We start from the raw sequence: 18,860 nt of genomic DNA, 5'->3' as shown, positions 1-18,860 counted from the left end.
CATAATGACTTCTTTTTTTGCCTTTATCAATAATACAATTGTGTGCTGCCAATTACTGGCGTGGTGACTGTATATTACACTTTGAAAATAAAAAAAAGATTTTTGCATTGCTAAAGTGCTGGACAAGCTATTTGCTGCAGGGGCACAAATCAGTAAATCTAGGTGGATCCTGGCATGTTTTTCCTACACATCTGGTGGAATAGTATGGTACAGGAGTCAGAGAAACACTTCTTCCCATCTCCCCCTTCAAACAAACCTAATATAAAATCTATTTAGCAAGGACATTCTATACAAGGCATCCTATATCCTTTATTTTCTTTAAACAAGGCATTAATAAAATCACAGTAGCATTTAATAAAAATTTTAATTCCTTAAGGGTAGGAACCATGGCTAACCTGTAATGAGTCTAATTTAGTGAAAGCATTTAGTTCTCCTCTTGGTAGGAATAACCAATAGACTATTCCTTGCCCTACAGGACATATCTATGTAGGTTGTATTACTAAAGTCTCCAGAATGAAATGGGACTCAGACTGGTTAATGTACCTGTACGTGCACAGAAAAGACTAGTTTCCAGAGTTACTAACAACAGAAACTGATAGCAAGGGTATCAAAGAATGATGGTAGAACTTCGAAAACACGATGCTATTTTATTGCAGAATGAGTTCCCATTTGCGGTTATACGTAGCATGAGGAATGAGCCTGCAGAGCATGATGCTGAGACACTGTATAGTTCGGTAACATGTTCTCCAAAGCACCAGTGCTTTGAACTCACAGTCACTGCCAGTGAGACCTGTGCCAGACCGAGAGCCACTGAAGACAAGAACACCCTCTCCTCCACTTGATGAAAACTCTCTGACTCACCAATACAACTTAAAGATACGGTAGTAGTACTCACAAACTCCGGGGATGGACAATCATGCTGACTCTCCAGGGTTCCAAAACTGGAGACCATCATCTGGTCAATGTTTTCCAATTCTAAAAGTAAACAAACAGAAATAAATGAAGCATGAAGTTTCATCGGCTCACATACTTTTTTGCTTTCATATCAGCAGCGCTGGCTTACCACAATATATAGCACATGTGGCACACTTACAGCTTTCCGTTATTTAACGCTGTCAGCTATCAGGGACACAAAACCTTCAGCAGCTGTTTCACCTACTGGACAATGTCATGCTCATAGGATATTAGGTCTGAAAATGCTCTTGGCTAAATCTACCATGGAAAATCATTTTCCATCTACATGGAAGGACAGAGGAACTAAATGTGATAAATCTCTAGCTAAAGAACACTTTTTTTCCACTACATCTCAGAGAACTGATGTGGAGTCATTCTGGGGTAACAATTTTCTGTTTTGGAATCTGTCGAACAGCACTATCTGATTGGAATGTACTGGGAGACAAAATTTTCTAGTAGCTACATTAAGAACATGAAAAGGCAATTTTAGTAATTAATTTTAGTAAAATTTTACTAAAATTAATTTTAGTGATATGATCTATTTAACCTGATATACTCAGGTTATCATTTGAACATGCATTCCATACAAAAAATTGTTAGTGAAATATTTTACCTTTTTGGAGTACTAAGTCTTAGAAATCCAATGTTTATGTTATACTGACAACGCATCTCAATTTGAACTAGCCACATTTCAAAAGCTCAATAGCCATCTGTGACTAGTGGTTTTACTGTATGGACAACACAGTGCCAGAGGGATAAAGGAACCAAATCCAGAAGGGGGGCTGTTGTGCAAGACAGTTGTCTCGTTTTGTCAACCAGCGCCTGACATGAATGAAAGGAATTGTGCCAGATTTAAAGATACTAAGAGAACAAAACCATCATATGCAGTGTGCAGTTCCGGACTGGATCCCAGTTTAAACAAACCAGGTATAAAAGACTTAAAAACAAGATGGGAACATTTGAATATTGATTAAGTTTTAGATTATATTAAGGAACCACTACTATTGATAAGTATACCAATGTAATTTTGGCTGTGTAGGAAAAAACTTCTTAACTACATAAATATTCTTAAATATTTAAATAAGTTTAAATAAAGATTAAAAATTTAAATAAACTTAAATCAATATTCTCATGTATCAACAGGTCCAGCCTCTTCAACAAATCAATGACACGGAACAGGCAGACTGTCAGCCCTAAGGAATGTAACTCCAATGTGTGCTTTTTCCCACGCCACCAAATAACTCCATCCTGACAGTATCTGAAGAGAGCATCAGATTCCACTGCTTCAGGGCTCAGTCCCACAAGACGGCCTCCACTTCCGATGCCAAAAGAAAGTTCAGATTGTCACCCATGCTTCTGATAACTGGCTATAAGTCAGAGGTTCCCATCACCCTCCTTGGGTTTTATCAATATTCTGGAAGGGCTCATGAAATTCAGAGAAACATTTATATGCATTTACCAGTTTATTATAAAGGATTGAAGGGATTCAGAACAGGCCACTACAATGTGCCACGTTGGCCTGAGGATGATTTTGAGTTAAAGGCAACTGAGACGCTGCAGGCTTAAGAGAAATTTCTACCTCTTCTTAAAAATATTTAAGTCTAGGGCCTTGCTCATAAAAAGAGTCATCACCAGAAATAAATTTTTATGACCTAGTGGTATGGCAGGGCAAACACCTAATCACTGAGTATCTGTTCTTCTAATCATTCTACGAATGACCTTCCTCCCCTCTGAAGTCTTAGGCCCTATCCCATTCCTCGGCTCAGTATAGTTTATATATTGCATTTTACCTCTCTGTCTTTGAACTTCTCATGTATGTGGGGTTCCTGTATATACAAAATTAAATTTGTTTTTCTCCTGTTAATCTGCGCTTCATGTCAACTTGATTATGAGACCAGCCAAAAGAACTTTTGTAGGGTGGAAGAAAAATTATTTCTCCCCAACATGGTGTTACAAAGGATATGATAAAGGATACAGATGAACAGCCAGATGAAGAGGTACACAAGACAATGTATGAGGGAAGAGGCGTAGGGTTTCCACGACCTCTTCTAGTATGCCTCTCTCCCCACATCTCCATGTGTTCACCAACCTGAAGCCCTTCCAAATCCTGTTGGAGTTTTATGGAGGCTTCATTATCATTATATAGGCATGACTGATTGATGATCATAACCAATAGCAATTGATTTAACCTCACTCCCACCCCACCAAGGGGGGGGGGTCAGAGTGGAAGTTTCAACCCTCTAATCACATGGTAGGGTCTTCTGACAATTAGCTCCCAACCTGTGGTTACCTAGGGGCTTTCCAAAAGTCATCTCTTTAACCTAACAAAAGACATCTTTATTCCTTTTATCATTTAGGAAATTCCTAGGGTTTTAGGAGCTCTGCCAGGAACCAAGGAAAACCAAATATATATTTCTTATTATAAATCACAATACCAAAACAGTCATTGGCAATATGTGGCACTCAACTGGAACCTAACTTGGACAAACTAGCTATGAAGCACATATTCATCCAAACCAGGGAGATTGCGTATGGAATAAGCATTAAATTATGTTAAGAAATTACTTTTAATTTTATGAGGTATGTTATTATCTTAGCTTTGTAGTGACTTTTTTTTTAATGCATACTAATTCTTTTAAAAAATCCATAAATCTTTTGTGAAAGAAAAGCTGGGTTCCTATGGATCCAGAAAAATTCCCTTCGGTGACGCAAAAGAAAGCTGGGCATCTATAATGGAGATTCATAAGAGATCTCTAAGCAATTGTTTAAGAAAACCAAAATATCAGCTAACAATCCAGCTACCAAATATTTAGGTTTGGCACATCACTAAGAAACATCCCGTACTTGAATTAGATTTGAGCTTCACTCAGAATCCTGTCCACGAAACTCATATCATTGTACATCTAGGAACTGAAAGGAAATGCCAGTAGACATGACAGCACAAACAAGTGATTCTAACTCTTTTGAAAAACTGAGTTCATCACAGGACCACTACATGTGAACCAAAACAGAAACAGAAACAGGAAACAGATGAGGGGAGCCAAGGCTTGCAGAACTGCAACCAAAGCAGAAGTTAAGGTGCCTGCCTCTGAGAACTCTAGGAGGGAGCCTGTTACACTTAGAGAACTGTACTGTAATAAGATGATTATTTCCAACATCACAGCAACAGTTGTCCAAGGTAATTACATTCTTGCAGACCATCTTTAAAACTTGCTAAAATGTGTTTCCATTAGTGGCTCTAAGGATGTGTTTTGTTGTTTTGCCGCTTGGTTTACATTAGGAATAAAAGGCCTAACCTTTTTATAGGATTTAGAGATTCAAGAAATTACATCTGTAGTATTTATGAGACATTGTTTTTTGGGCATAACTAGCAAGTCAATGAAATAACAGTGCAGATATATTTTTTAAATGGGTATGGTAAATCTGATGGGTGACTTGACTTTCGCATTTTATCTTGATTACGTTATATAATTAGGTGCCCAATTTAACTATTATGTACCTGGGGTCAACAGATGGGACAGAGCTGATATTGTTGATTTTTTTTTTTAAATGAAAAAACAGTCTTTAAAAAGTGTACATTTTGCCTAAAGACAGAGGAGAAACAAGATACATTACCCAGATGTTCTATCAAATTAAAGGCATCTATGCAGCTTGAAAAGGTTTGTGCAAGAAAATACAGAACTATTTATAATTTTAGTTATTCTGCTGGTAATGCAAGCTAATAAATTCACTAGGTAATGCCAACACAAAGTTGAAACTGTAAATTTGAGTGAATAAAAACAGAAACAGCTTTATCGAGACATCATCTAGGTAAGACAAAGCTGCAGCTGCCGCTCTCATGACCGAATACAGTAGTGAGAAGCAAATGATTTATGATACTAATATGATAATTATACTTCCACTACTGAAAGGCTCCAGTTATTGTCGGATATTTTCATTTCCGATAATTTAATAGAGCTGAAAAAATTCATTTCTCAGCAAAAATAAAAGTCAAAATCAAGGTGACACTTTGAGGGCTTTTTATTAAAATAGGAGCATAATCAATGAAAAAGATTCTAAAAAGACAAACATGTTAATTCTACTTCTTCCTTCATATAAATCATGTTTTAAAATGTAATATTTTGAAACGTAATTTTAGTATTGTCACAATGCCTTGTTTTATACAACTGAGATACCACTGTGAATTAGGTATCATGAGTAGTTCATTTAATTTTGGCACTTGGAATATAAAAAAGTATTTGGGAAATATAATCAATAATGTTGTAAAGATTTTGTAGGGTATCCAATGGACACTTGTCTTATCAGGGAGACCACTTCATAGACGGTGTAGGTGCCTGACCACTGCACTGTACACCTGAAGCTGAAGCTGAATAATAATGAATGTCAACTATAACTTATTATATATATAGTAACAGGATGTGGAGTATAGCATAGGGAATAGAGTAAATGGAACCATAACAACTATATATGATGTCTGAGAGGTAGTAGATTGGGGGAGAGGAGTTGTCACTTTGTGAGGGGTATAAATGTCTATTACCTTGTTTCGTACACCTGAAACCAAAAAAAAGGGGGGGGGAAGTATTTGAGACCTCTATGTTATCTGTTCATCTAAAAGCTGATTAGAGAACTGAAAAGTCATTCTAATATGATGAAAAATCTTTGGTATTGACATAGCAATGGAATTTTGTATAGAAGCACAATGAAAGTTCAACTGAAAGTCAAGTTCGACAAACATTCATTGCCTAGTTTATATCAGAAATTGACCAATTAAAAAAAGTCATTACCTATAATGTTATAACTCAGACAATCTATTATCCATCAGAAAACACAAAATGACCTTTCAGGAAATTCATGGGTAAAACCCAGAGTGCCTGATAAGTAGTGCCCCACCAATAAAAGTAATCAGAGTAACACATCCACATTATATCTAACATACAGCACCATCACGAAGGACGAAGGTGGTAGGGTCCAATAGCCATATTTACTATGATGGTTGGTTGCCACTGAAATGATCAGAGATGTAGTGAATATATGAGAGACAGCAGGTAAAAATAGACTGGGGCCTGGTGCAAAGGGCACTGGGAATGGATTAAGGGGACTGACTGGGTTCAACTCCTGAGTCTGCAACTTAGCTGCATGATCCTAGGCAATAACTTACCTCAGTTTTTTTTTTTTATCTGAGGCTGGTAATAAAATTACTCTCCCTGGTTATCTGACAGGGTGGTGCAAAGGATACAAATAACAGTTCAAAAGCATGTTGTAAAAAAGTATAGCACTACATAAATATAAATTATTAATGTACGCAGACACAGAGATATAAAAAAATGTAAATAGAAATTTCCTGAATGTGTTTTTTTGTGCCTGGTACTTCCAAATGTCTGATCTTATCTAATTCTGTTTGTATCCTTGTTTTCACAGATGATGAAAAATTCGAACTTATTAGTTGCCTGAAGTCAACCACTAGAAGTGATACAATAGGAATCGAAATCTGTCCAATTCCAAAATCGTTCAGTACAATAATTTGTCTCTTGAGCTGCTGTGAATAATTCCAAGGGGTCCTTGATGCTAAATATAAGTTGATAAGGAATTAAGATAGTATTGTAAATATAAGTAAAATATATATATATAATATACATATATATGCAAAAAAATAAGAAATAACAGACTAACATATCTTGAAAAACAAATAATGATAGAACAATGCAGTGAAATTTATTGATACAATGGTCACAAGTAGAAGAGCTAGTGGAAAAGCTCCACAGAATAAATAAATGGATATATTATTCTGTCAAATGGCTAAAGATATTCATGAGCCAAGGATGGAGGTAGGTGATATGTATGTGTACAAATGCCAAGATGAAGAAACCATAGAAGCTGTCCTCAGGAATTCCATGACCTAGGGAATATACAACTGAAGAAATGTCAAGGAAATGGCCCATATCACTTTAGGAATGAGGATGTACGAGTATTCACATATCCGGGTTGGGCAGGATATCTAATGATGCGCCAGGCAGTCCTGTACCTGAAACTTTCTTTTCTCCTAAGTGTCTGAATACTGGTCTCAGCATACATACATGTTGGACTTGGATGCCAGTACCTGCCAACCACTGTTCTTAAAGAAACCATTCACCTGAGCCATAATTTTCTGTCCTTCCATAATTTCCAGATGTTATGTGGGCCTGCCCAGTCTTACTTCCCACGTCATTTACAGCTGAGTGTACCCCTCAGGTCTCACATCACCCTGTGGTAGTCATATTTGGTCTCCAGGTTCCAATATCTCTTTCTCTGGCCTTAGTTTAGCAGGACCTACTACATTTTGGTGAGAATTAGTAGGGAGAAACCTATTTCCCATATTATTGAGAGGTTGTACACCTGTAGATTACAGGCCCTATAACATTAAATGAGATTTTAAATTCTCAAATGGGGCCAAAGAGTCAATATTAACGAAAAGAATAACGAAACATAAAACACAAAGACCAGAGAGTTTCTTACAAGGCTAGGACAGCTGTTTTATCAGACAGGTCAGTGAACTTGAATCATAAGACCTCTACACAGTACAATCCTGTGGCTTTAGGCACATCACTTAACCATTAAGTCTCAGTTTCCTCATCTGTAAAATGCAGATTATAATACCTACATCAGAAGGCCACGGTGAAAAATAAAATTAACACATATATAAAAGTGACTTGAAAACTGTTAACTACTGTATGAATATTGGCTATTATTACATTTTTACTTCAATCTTTAATAAATTTGGCCATCCTTAACCTTGTTAGGCACTAATTTTTCTGTCTGACTTTTTACTTTGACTATCCCTGCCATTCATTCTGGTGTTTTTTAAACTTTTATTTATTTTTTAAATGTGTTTGTTTCAATCTAGTTGTGGAAAGCGCAGCTCACAGTGGCCCATGTGGGGATCAAACTGGTAACCTTGTTGTTAAGAGCACCAATGCTCTAACCAACTGAGCTAACTGCCCCCCTCATTCATTCCCTTTTTAAATAAATTAAAACAGAATAATATAACATTAATTCAGCATTTTTGAATGACCTTAATGTCCTAAGCACTCTTGGCTACTACTTTCAATAAAAAGAAATGTAAATCAGGAAATGTTTCATCTTTTCTGAATCTGTATGGATCAATTTCTGACCCCACGTTGTTACTGGCATATAAACTCAATGACTGTAATTTTTTATTATTATTAAAGATTTTTATTGGGGAAGGGGGACAGGACTTGATTGGGAAACAGTGTGTACTTCCAGGACTTTTTTCCAAGTCAACTTGTTGTCCTTTCAATCTTAGTTGTGGAGGGCACAGCTCAGCTCCAGGACTAGTTGCCATTGCTAGTTGCAGGGGGCACAGGCCACCATCCCTTGCGGAAGTCCAGGAATTGAACTGGCAACCTTGTGGTTGAGAGCCCACTGGCACATGTGGGAATCGAACCGGCAGCCTTCGGAGTTAGGAGCAGGGAGCTCTAACCACCTGAGCCACCTGGCCAGCCCTGTAATATTTAAATGGAGGAAAAAAAAAAGAGGCATTCTCCTCTAATCATTTCTGGAATGCAAATTCCAAGTTCAAGTTGATGATTTCCATTAGAGGTCTCTGTTTTTCCCATTTGAGAAAGATGAAAGTGCTCTTTGTTACTCTAGAAAAGTTACTAGTGTTCTTTAGTTCCTCAGAATACAATTACCTATATAACAATAAGAGAGTTTTTGTATTTCCAGAAACCTATTGCATTGGGCCACACTGAGATACGTTCACACACAAAGCAGGCTAACAATATAGTGTTACTTCACAATAATATTCTACAAATATTTGGACAATATTTATAAAAAGGAGGGGCTCAACTTTTCCTCCACCCTGACCACTGCTCCCACAACACATCAAAGAGACACATGCTCCTACCCAAGCACAAAAGACAGCACAGCAGAACAAAAGGGCAACAGTTCAGCGAGTTCCTTGGGCATCTCACCCTTCCAGCCCTACCCTAAGTGGTTATCTTAAGGATTTCTTCCATCCACAAATAACAATACTATCCCCAAGAAGATCTCCGGTAAACACAATGATCTCCATCTTATTACATTTCTAGTGATGTTTAGTGTTGTTTTAACTCCTCTTACGCACTTCTTTTCCCTATTTGAAAATCCTCTCCCTCCCTCAATAATTTAGCTCTAAAAATGTACCTAGAAGTTAAACATGTCTCCTTTTGAAGAGCTGGGAACCATCACATTATTCATTCTCACATCCCAACCACATTAGCTAATGCCTTTATAGAAAAGCCCAATGTATATCACAAACCTATCAGTTTCCAACTGAATATATTAGTTCCTCTGCCACCTTAAAAAAAACAAAAAAACAAAACAAAAAAACTTCATTGTGGTAATATATATACGAGTATAACATAAAGTTTGTCATTTTAACCAATTTTAAGTAAACAATTTGGTGGAATGAGTTTCATTCACCATGCTGTGCAACCATCACCACTACTTCCAAATTTTTTTATCACCTCAGAGACTCTGGAACCCATTAAGCAATAACTAGTCCACGGTGACCTCTAATCTACTTTCTGTGTCTACAAATTTGCCTATTCTAGATATTTCATATAAGTTGAATCATACAATATTTTTCCTTTTGTTTTTGGTTTATTTTACTTAGCATCATGATGTCAAGTTTCACCTATGTTGTAGTATGTATTATTCCTTTTTATAACTGAATAATATTCCATTGTATGTATATACCACATTTTATTTATTCATTCATCTGTTGATGGACACTTGGGTTGTTTTCATTTTTTGGCTTTTGTGCACAATGCTGCAATGAACAATGACATACAGATATCTCTCTGAGTCCCTGTTTTCAGTTCTTTGGGGTATATACCTATGAGTATATAGAAATATAAAAATTACTATATGACCTTTATATTTAGCTTTTTGAAGAGCTGCCAAATTATTTTCCACAGTGGCTGCAGCATTCTACATTCCTATCAGCAATGTAGGAGGGCCCCAATTTCTCCACATCCTTGCCAATACTTGTTCTTTTCTTTTTTCTTCTTCTTCTTTAATTCTAGCAGTTCTAGTAGGTGTGAAGTGCTTTTGATTTGCATTCCCCTAATGACAAATGATGTTGAGAATCTTTTCATGTGCTATTAGCCATTTACATATCTTCTTTGGAGAAATGTCTACTCAAATCCTCTGCCCAGTTTTTCAACTGGGATGTCTTTTTGTTGAGTTGTAGTTCTTTATATGTCCTGGATATTAAAGCCTTATTAGATATATTATTTCCAAATATTTTTCCAATGGTTAGTTATGTTTTCATTTTCTTGATAATGTCCTTTGATGAACAACATTTTTTAATTTTGATAAAGTCCAGTTTATCTATTTTTGGTTGTTGTTGTTGCTCATATATCTAAGAATCACTGCCCAATCCAAGATCATGAAGATTTACCTCTATGTTTTCTTCTAAAAGTTCTGTAGTATTCGGTCTTATATTTAGACTGTTGATCCATTTTGAGTTAATTTTTGTATTTGATGTGAGGTAGAGATCCAACTTCATTCTTTTTGCCATGTGGAAATCCAATCATCACAACACCATTTGTTAGAAAGACTCTTCTTTTCTCATTGAGTGTAAGTGGTATTCTTTGCAGAAAAGTCAATTGGCCATAGATATTTAGTTTTATTTCTGAACTCTCAATACTATTCTATTGCCAGTACCACACTGTTCTAATTACTGTGGCTTTGTAGTAAGTTTTGAAATCAGGAAATGTGTTTTTCTGAATTTGTTCTTCTTTTCCAAAATTGTTTTGGCTACCCGGGGCCCCTTATAGTTCCACATGAATTAGAGTCAACTTTTCCATTTCTGCAATAATAAGGATTTTAATAAACATATTTTTTAAATTAGATTTAATAACATTAACAATAATCCATCATAGAACTAAAGAGTGATTTTATTTGACCAAATTTGGTGGTGTTTTTGTTTTAAAGCTTGGCTAAGACAGTTGATGTTCTATAAAAGACAAATGGTATTGATTATAGAAATATCTTCCAACAATATCTTGGAAAGCTATCACTATCACTTCACAGTCTAACTGGTTCAGGTTTCCTAGGACCCTCAGGGTTCCTAGCTGAACACCAAGTTTGCAGTCGGCTTTGGCTCAGCTGAAACTCAGTTCTAGTCACCGACCTATCAGTTCCCAGATTATAGTGATGATACACGTCCTGGGGATGAAAGAAGACACCACTCTTAATCCTGTTGTCTTTAAACTCAGAACACATTTGAGTCATAACTCCATGCTTGACTATCAGAGTACGACTGATTTCAAAATTAGTTTTTGAAATCTAAGAGGGATAAGAACACATATACACAATGAAAAGAACAAAAAAAGCGTAACTTCACATTCCCTTATCCGACACCTTTGATGCCAAAACCTTTGTGTTTCAGAATTTAGAATTTTCAGAATTCAAAAAAGAAAATAACTCTTACATGCACATACAGGATATTACTATGCACCCCTAGTAGAGTCTGGGACAGCACCCCTTATTCAGACACTTTTTTGTAAGTTCCTCTTTGCACCCAAAAATATAACTTGGCAAATGTAGGAAAAGCTTTAATATTAGTCATATCCTTTGATCTTATAAATTCTATTTCTAGGAAACAATACTTGCTTGCTTAAACCAATTAGGACACAGCTGTATGTTAGCATATAATGCAATCATTAAAAATAGTTTTGTAGAGGAATATTTACGACAATGTATTTCAATATGAAAAAGTAGATTATTAAACAATATGGCATATACTCAAAAGAAGGAAAAGGAGGAACTCAAATATTTGCACATCCATGTTTATAGCAACATTATTCACAATAGCCAAAAGGTGGGAGCAATGCAAGTTCTCATCAACAGATGAATGGATAAATAAAACATACAATGGAATAGTACAAGAGTTAGCCTTATAAAGGAAATTCTGACACGTACTATAACATGGATGAACCCACAGGACATTACACTAAGTGAAATAAGCCAGTCAAAAGGGGCAAATTCTGTATGATTTCACTAATATGAAGTCCCTAGAGTAGTCAAATTCATCGACACAGAAAAGAGGATGGTGGTTGCCACAGGCTGGAGGGAGGGAAGAATGGAGAGTTATTGTTTTGTTTAATGGGCAGTTTCAGTTCTACAAGGTAAAAAAATTTTAGAGATGCATGGTAGTGAGAGTTGAACAATAATGAAAATGTAATTAATGCCACTGATGTGTATTATACCCTCCGAGTCTTCCCCATTTTGGAAATGGACCCAAAATCTACCAAATTAACCAGAGCAAAATTCCTGGAGTTATTCCTGACTCCTTTCCCTCATATTCCGACATCCAATTCCTCAATAAATCCTGTCAGATGAATTTTCAATAATCTACCCAGAAGCCAGCTATTTACCTCTCATCACTCCATAGGGCCTAGATAATAAACCCTAGTACCTAACGCTAATATGTAAAGAGTGCTTAACAAATTCTAGTGCCTGTTTTACATCTAAATGCTTTTCATATATGAATCCATTTCACCCCGCAACAACCCTATAAGGTAAATATAAATGTTATCGTTAGCTTTACATCACCAATGAAGAGGCACAGAGAAGTCAAATATTTTGCCCAAGATCACACAGCTAATGAGCAGGAGGATCAAAATTTGACTCAGGAGCCCATAGGCTGGCTATGCTTGTAACCACTATATGACACTGCTTGGTCTCAGGGAGCTTGCTCTCTCGCATTATTTAGGTCTCTGTTCAATATCCCTGCCTTGGAGAGGTTGTCCCTGAAATCCTAACTTAGTCTCAGAATAGAGCCTCCATTCTCTGTCACTTTGCTCTGCTGTACTTTAGCACTGAATTAATAATTATTATATATAATATTATGTGAGTTCCATGTGGGCAGAGATTTCACCTTGTGTGTAGCTGAATCCCAAGCACCTAGAATAGTGCCTGGGCCATGTTAGACACCCTGTAATTATCTGCTGAAAGAGTGCCTTTTATAAGGCTGGCTGCTAGAGTCAGACAGATGTGAATTCAAACCCCAGTCCCACTGCTTCCTAACTCCGTGACCTTGGGCATCTTATTCAACCTTTCTATGTCTCGGTGTCTACATCTGAAAAACAGTACTTCCCCTCAGGGATGTTTTGAAGATAAAATGAGTTGTATGGGAAGTGTTTAGCATGGTACCTACACATACTAGTACATGCTAGACAAATATGAGCTACAAGTAATACATAATAAGAGGGGAAAATGTCATGGTGAAATGTTCCTGAAATGCTTTTCTTTTTTTTTTTAAAGGGTATACACACTGTGGATTATGTCAAGAAATACAGATACTGATGTAAGTTTATTAAATATTCTGTAACAACAAAAAGTACGAAAGTGTGTATAAACTCAGTATAATACTGAAAATGAGGAGAGGTAAAGAAACATGTAAATCCCACTTTCACATTCTCTATTGTTATTTAGATATTTCTAAATCACGCTCATCACTTAAATTTTGAATGTATGGGCACATTTTTTTAAGCCACTAGTTAAATAACCGACCAAGATGACAAAAAAAATTCCTTGCAAATAAATCAGTTTTAGTAGTTCAGGACATAATTTTAGGCTAAATAGAACTGAATGCCTATATTCAGTCACTGCTCACTGTACTGTCTCTGCTCAGCGGAAAGCCAATGAGTCAAGTGCAACCCTGGCAGTAACGACTCCTCCGCTTCCTTGTTCTCCCTTCAATAGCCCAATAGTCCCAGGGGACTGTTCAGAAGTGGGGGTGCCCAGATCTGGCCCCAGTCACTCAGCTCTACTAAAGGAGCGGCCAGGGTCATGGCCATCCAAACTGTTGAGAACACAGAGACTCTGCATGAATAGGTGGCTGCTGGAGGGAACCTCAGACCTGGCTGGGGACTGAGGAGTCACAGCAAGAAGCATCTGGCCCTGTGCCCCAGGGTGCTGATCTCTGTCTCTGAGACTGCAACCCTCATAGCAAACACCTCTCCTGACAGTCCCTGGGATGTAAAAGACTCTCATAATCTCCAGACCACAGCATTTCTCAGCAGCGAATATAATGCTTTAGAACAGGGGTGTCAAAACTGCGGCCAGCGGGCCAGCTGAGGTCTGCAATCCATTGTTAATTGGCCCGCAGTGAATTCCAAAAATATATTTAGTTTACTTAAATAAACCAGGTGAGGCAATGCGTACTTCACCTTGAGTGAGTGACCCAGCTGTTTGTGTATTTTACCGCATATGGCTTTTGGTAAAAAACGTTGAAAAAAGTTTGGACACCCCTGCTTTAGAAGGTCTGAACCCATGCCGTTTGCTCCACAGAAAAACAGCCAACTCTTTGTGTCTCTTCTTTACTACATTTTGATTATGTAACTGGAAATAACAGTTTAGTTGCCAGCTGGTAAGGCTCTCCTAGTACTCACTCTCCCAGTAGATGGGGATGGGACATTGTGATGAAGGGGAGGCAAGCAGACTCAGATGGGAACATTCCATCCCCATTTGGGAGCTCTTTATTTAATGAGTTGAAAGGCCATTTCTTTCAGAATCTCATCAGGGACTTTAATCATGTGATTACCCTCTAGCTAACCCGATGCTGCTAAGAAGGTTCGGGTATTTCTACTCTAGAAAATACCACAAAGTATATATAGTTAATCAATAGCGGCTTTAAAAAGAAACAGATCATCTGAATATAGCTAAATCACCTGAAGAGATGCAAAGTATTTGAATTTTCTCAAAATATGCACTTAACATGCTAATTACAAAAATAATATAAATGACACAAATCAGATTGCCTCTCCCTAGGGAGTGAGTAATAATCTTGAAGTTTGTTCCAGGATCAAATGTCTTAAGTTCCTGGTCCTTTGTGAGTTCATCTCATGTCTGCTTTTGTTCTTGCCCTTCTTGTACTTGTACAAGTTTATATAAGCATCAGATTTTCCGGCATAAAATAACACCTATCATTTTTTTTAGCATGCAATATGAGCTAAGCACTACAGTAGGTGTGAGAGATGAAAAATGGCCACTAAGACATTTACACGTGAAGGCTTGAGGTAAATAAACGTACAAGTGACTGACTGACTACCCAGGGAGAGTAGATACTGGGGATCTGAAGAAGAGAGAGATCTGAGCAATACACAAGAGGAAATAGCAGACCATCTAAGATGCTGCTCTGATAAAATCCAGGCTGGAACTGACATAATGATGGTGGCAGTGGGAATAAACAGGATTAGATGGAGTCCAGTCATTTGAAAGTCTTAGAATCAACAGGCCTTACAGGCTGATTGGAGAGGAAGGAAGCAATGCCTGTATTAGGAGTCCTGTCTGACCTGAGCAACTGAGTTCACTAAGCAAAAAGCACCTTTAAAACCTTCAACTCCTCCTTCCCCAGATTCAGTAGGAAATCTTAACCTTTTATTTTGTACAGAAAATAGAAAACTTGATGCTTTCAGACAGAAACATCATTAAATTCCATTGCCGAATCAACCAAACTCCTTTAGTTTAATCATTCAACCAGTAAGTATTTGTTGAGTGCCTGCCACGTGCCAGCACTGGGCAAGGCTCTGGGGACGCAGCAGTGACTGAGGAGCCTGCACCCTTTTCCTATCCCCCCTCCTCAGCCCAAAGCCTCCTCTTCTCATGCCTTGGTTTCCAAGCCCACTGGCCTTCTCACTATAGAATGAATATTCAACACTTTTTCCTCGTGACGTCAACCTACTCTTTATTTGCCCCTCATTGACATTTTTCAGGCTCAAAGTTCTTCCATCTTAAAAAAATAAAAGACCCTCTCCTTGGGCACTGTAGCAGCAACAAAATGTCAAATGCGTACTTACTCCTTTGGCCCCACAATTCCCCTTTGGAACTTGCCCTACAGAAATTCTTGTACACACGTGAAAGAAATGCATGAGTAAATTTGCACAGGTATGATCAGGGTAGCATTATGGAAGAGAGTTAAAATGTCTAAATCAAACTCAAATATCCAGAGAATACACGACAGCACAAGAGAATACTATACATTTGCTTATGTAGTGAGATGTCTGCAACATACAAGCTTTTGCAGACTGCATAGCAATAAACCCAAGATTTGTAAAGTAAATGTGTAAACGTATGTGTATGTGGTAGCATGTACACAGAAAAATCTTGAAAAATATACCACAAATTGTTAACAATGGTTAAATATGAGGGAATGGGATTATGAAGATTATTCTCGGTCATATTTTTAATGTTTAAAACTTTTACAATGAGTACATACTGTTTTCATAATCAGAATAAAATAATAAAGATAACAGGCTATCATAAAAAGGAAAAACAGTAACTTTATCAGTCTTGTCCACTGTATCTATTGCATTATGACATAGTCCAAAATCCTTACCACTGCTGCCAGGGCTCTAGGTAAACAGGCACCTTTCTAATGGGATTCAGTTATCACCCATCACCTGGCTCTGCTTAAGGTCATCCAAGACTTGCACACTGCTAATCCTAATGTCCATTTTAATTTTTGCCTTATTTGATATCTCAACAATTTTTGATACAACAGAACGTAACTTTTGAAGACTCTCTTGCTTTCCTCCTCTTAGAGATTCTTCCATCTCTCTAGTCTCTTCTATTGGTGCCTCCTCCCTGACTGGAGTTTACTTCTGAAAATACTAAAGACTCCACCTGAGGCCCACTCTTCTATAATCTATCCCACGGCATCTGTTAACACTTTTAGGCTAAGGGTTCCAAATGCATCACTCTATTTCAGATGTCTATTCTGAACTCCAGATTCATACACTCAACTGCCTATGTGACTCCCCTACTTGGAAACCCCCCAAGCATCTCAGACTCAGCGTGCACACAGGACTCATGTTTATACTTACACACACACACACACACACACACACACACACACACACACCCTACTGTTTCTCCATTATTTCTTGTAAATGGCACCACCATCTATTCAGCTGGTAAAGCCAGAAACATCATCCTAGACGTCCCTTACTCTCTCATCCCACAGCCAAACATTCACCATCTGATAGTGCTGAATATTTCTTGATTCTGTCTTCCTCTCTCCATCTTACGCTGCCAAGCCCGCAGTAGCCCCGTCTGGATTATAGCACTAATCTTCTGACTGATCACCGCCAGCAGCTTCCACCCCCTTCCAATCCTTTCTCCCATCAGCAGCCAAAGTGACCTTTGAAAATAAAATTCTGCTTTAAACCCTTTAGTGGCTTCCCATTAGGAAGCTATTTTCAAATTTATGACAATAAGCAGTTGTGTTTTTCTGCAATGGGGGAAAATTAGATAATTTTTAACAGAGTATGGTTAGAAAGAGACTGGAAACATTATGAGAGCAAGTATCTACTAGTCCGCTGTTAGAACCTCAGTGTCTAGCCAAGGTCTTTGCACAGAGTCGACCCTAATAAATATGGAATGAATGAATGAATGGGATACAGCAGAACCTAGGATGGCCATAGAGTTGAGGAAGGTACATTTTTGTTTGTTGTGCCTTGTCTTGTAAAATGAAATATGCATTGTTGTTACATATATTACATGTTCATGCACACAAAAGTTGATGGAAAAGAGTGAAAGAAAAATACATAGGAGGGATCATTGATGGAGAGAGGCATAAGTAGAGGGGTTAACCTTAATCAGAAAAGCAAAGATTAGTGTAAATATACATTCATGTATGCATTATACACACACTTGTTTTGTTTTTTTTTTTGAGTAAAGGAGAGAAAAGAAGTTGCAGCAGTAACCCCAGAAGGGTTCCGTTTCCTCTCTGGTGTCACAAGCGAGACTATCTACTAAGAACGAGGAGAAAGGGTGTAGAGATGTGAGGAAGGCCGTGAGAGTTTGAAATCATTTCTGTGAAGTGTCAGCAGGCTAGGTGTCAGCAGGCTAGGGTTCAGTTTCTGTTCTGCTGGTTTTTCCCTGAGCTCTGCAAATGCTCGACTCAGATTTTCTTATTGGCCTCCAGCCCCTAAGACAATAGTTCCCCAATCAGTATAAGAATCAAGTGTATCATAATAACCTCGGGAACTTTGACAGAATGATTCCTGAGCCCTATCACACAGAGATTGTTTTAGTGACTGGGGGCGGGGGTGGCTGTAATGTACAACTCAATTTGTGGAGTACTGCCCTGAGGAACAGCACCTTGGTCTCTGAGCCACGAGGTCACTGGCTTCACAGATCACATTTTCTCCTTAGTCATTATACTAACCACTACTGAGCACACTAGGTTAGTGATAAACCCACCAGTCAAAACCACAGTGACATGCAATGTCCATTCTGTCTCTCCATTCAACTGAGAAAGAACAGCATGGAGGAGAGAGAAAATATAGATGGAGCTATTATCTACTCACACTTGGCTTGGATGGGAAGGATACATTTCCTGGTGGGGTGCTACCAGGATGTCCACCCCTGCCAGAGGGCAAAAGGCAAAGAAAAATAGACCTCATTCTCTATTATCTCTCGCTGTTCTGGCTCAAAACTAACACTTTATCTAGTTACTGAGAACCTGAATCCAAGTAGCTTTGGAGCTGAACTATTATCAGCTAAAAATAGCCCAGAGAGGAAAAAGAATTCGGAATTTTTAAACTTTTAACAGTTTCTTGTTCATAAAAAGTGGGTTGCAATTTTACTTGGGACCTCAAAGATGTCAGAGTTACAGAGACCGACTGACAAACACAAGGAGAAGCTTAAATTTTGCATTTCTTCAGTTGGCTGCTACAACTCTATTTCCCAATCTCATGCTCAATTACACATGATTACCTTAATTTCTTGAAAATAAAATCAATCTATGGGTACAAATGATGACAAGAGAGAATGCCTGTATTAGATAGTTTGTAGCAAATCTGGAACCAAAACCCAGGTCTCCTAACTCCTAGTCTAAGGGACTTTCCACC

General features: G+C 37.8%; 1 protein-coding gene across 3 annotated transcripts in view; it reads right to left on the bottom strand.

Annotated features, from left to right (window-relative positions):
• Positions 1–18,860, bottom strand: part of ANO6 (anoctamin 6) — a 181,649-nt gene that overhangs the window by 104,094 nt on the left and 58,695 nt on the right. For 2 of the 3 annotated variants that reach the window (XR_013994056.1, XM_081060689.1), the window contains exon 2: positions 896–975. Coding sequence is in view for 1 of the 3 variants with exons in the window: in XM_081060689.1 (XP_080916815.1) it covers positions 896–975 (80 nt within the window). In the remaining 2 variants the exon portion in view is untranslated. Of the gene's footprint in view, positions 1–895; positions 976–18,860 lie in introns of those variants that run through there. The other variant, XM_081060690.1, reaches the window with a different exon arrangement.

This window comes from Rhinolophus hipposideros (genome assembly GCF_964194185.1).
Source record: "Rhinolophus hipposideros genome assembly, chromosome: 9".
Classification (NCBI taxonomy): Eukaryota; Metazoa; Chordata; class Mammalia; order Chiroptera; family Rhinolophidae; genus Rhinolophus; species Rhinolophus hipposideros.
This window is presented reverse-complemented; position numbering and strand designations above follow the sequence as displayed.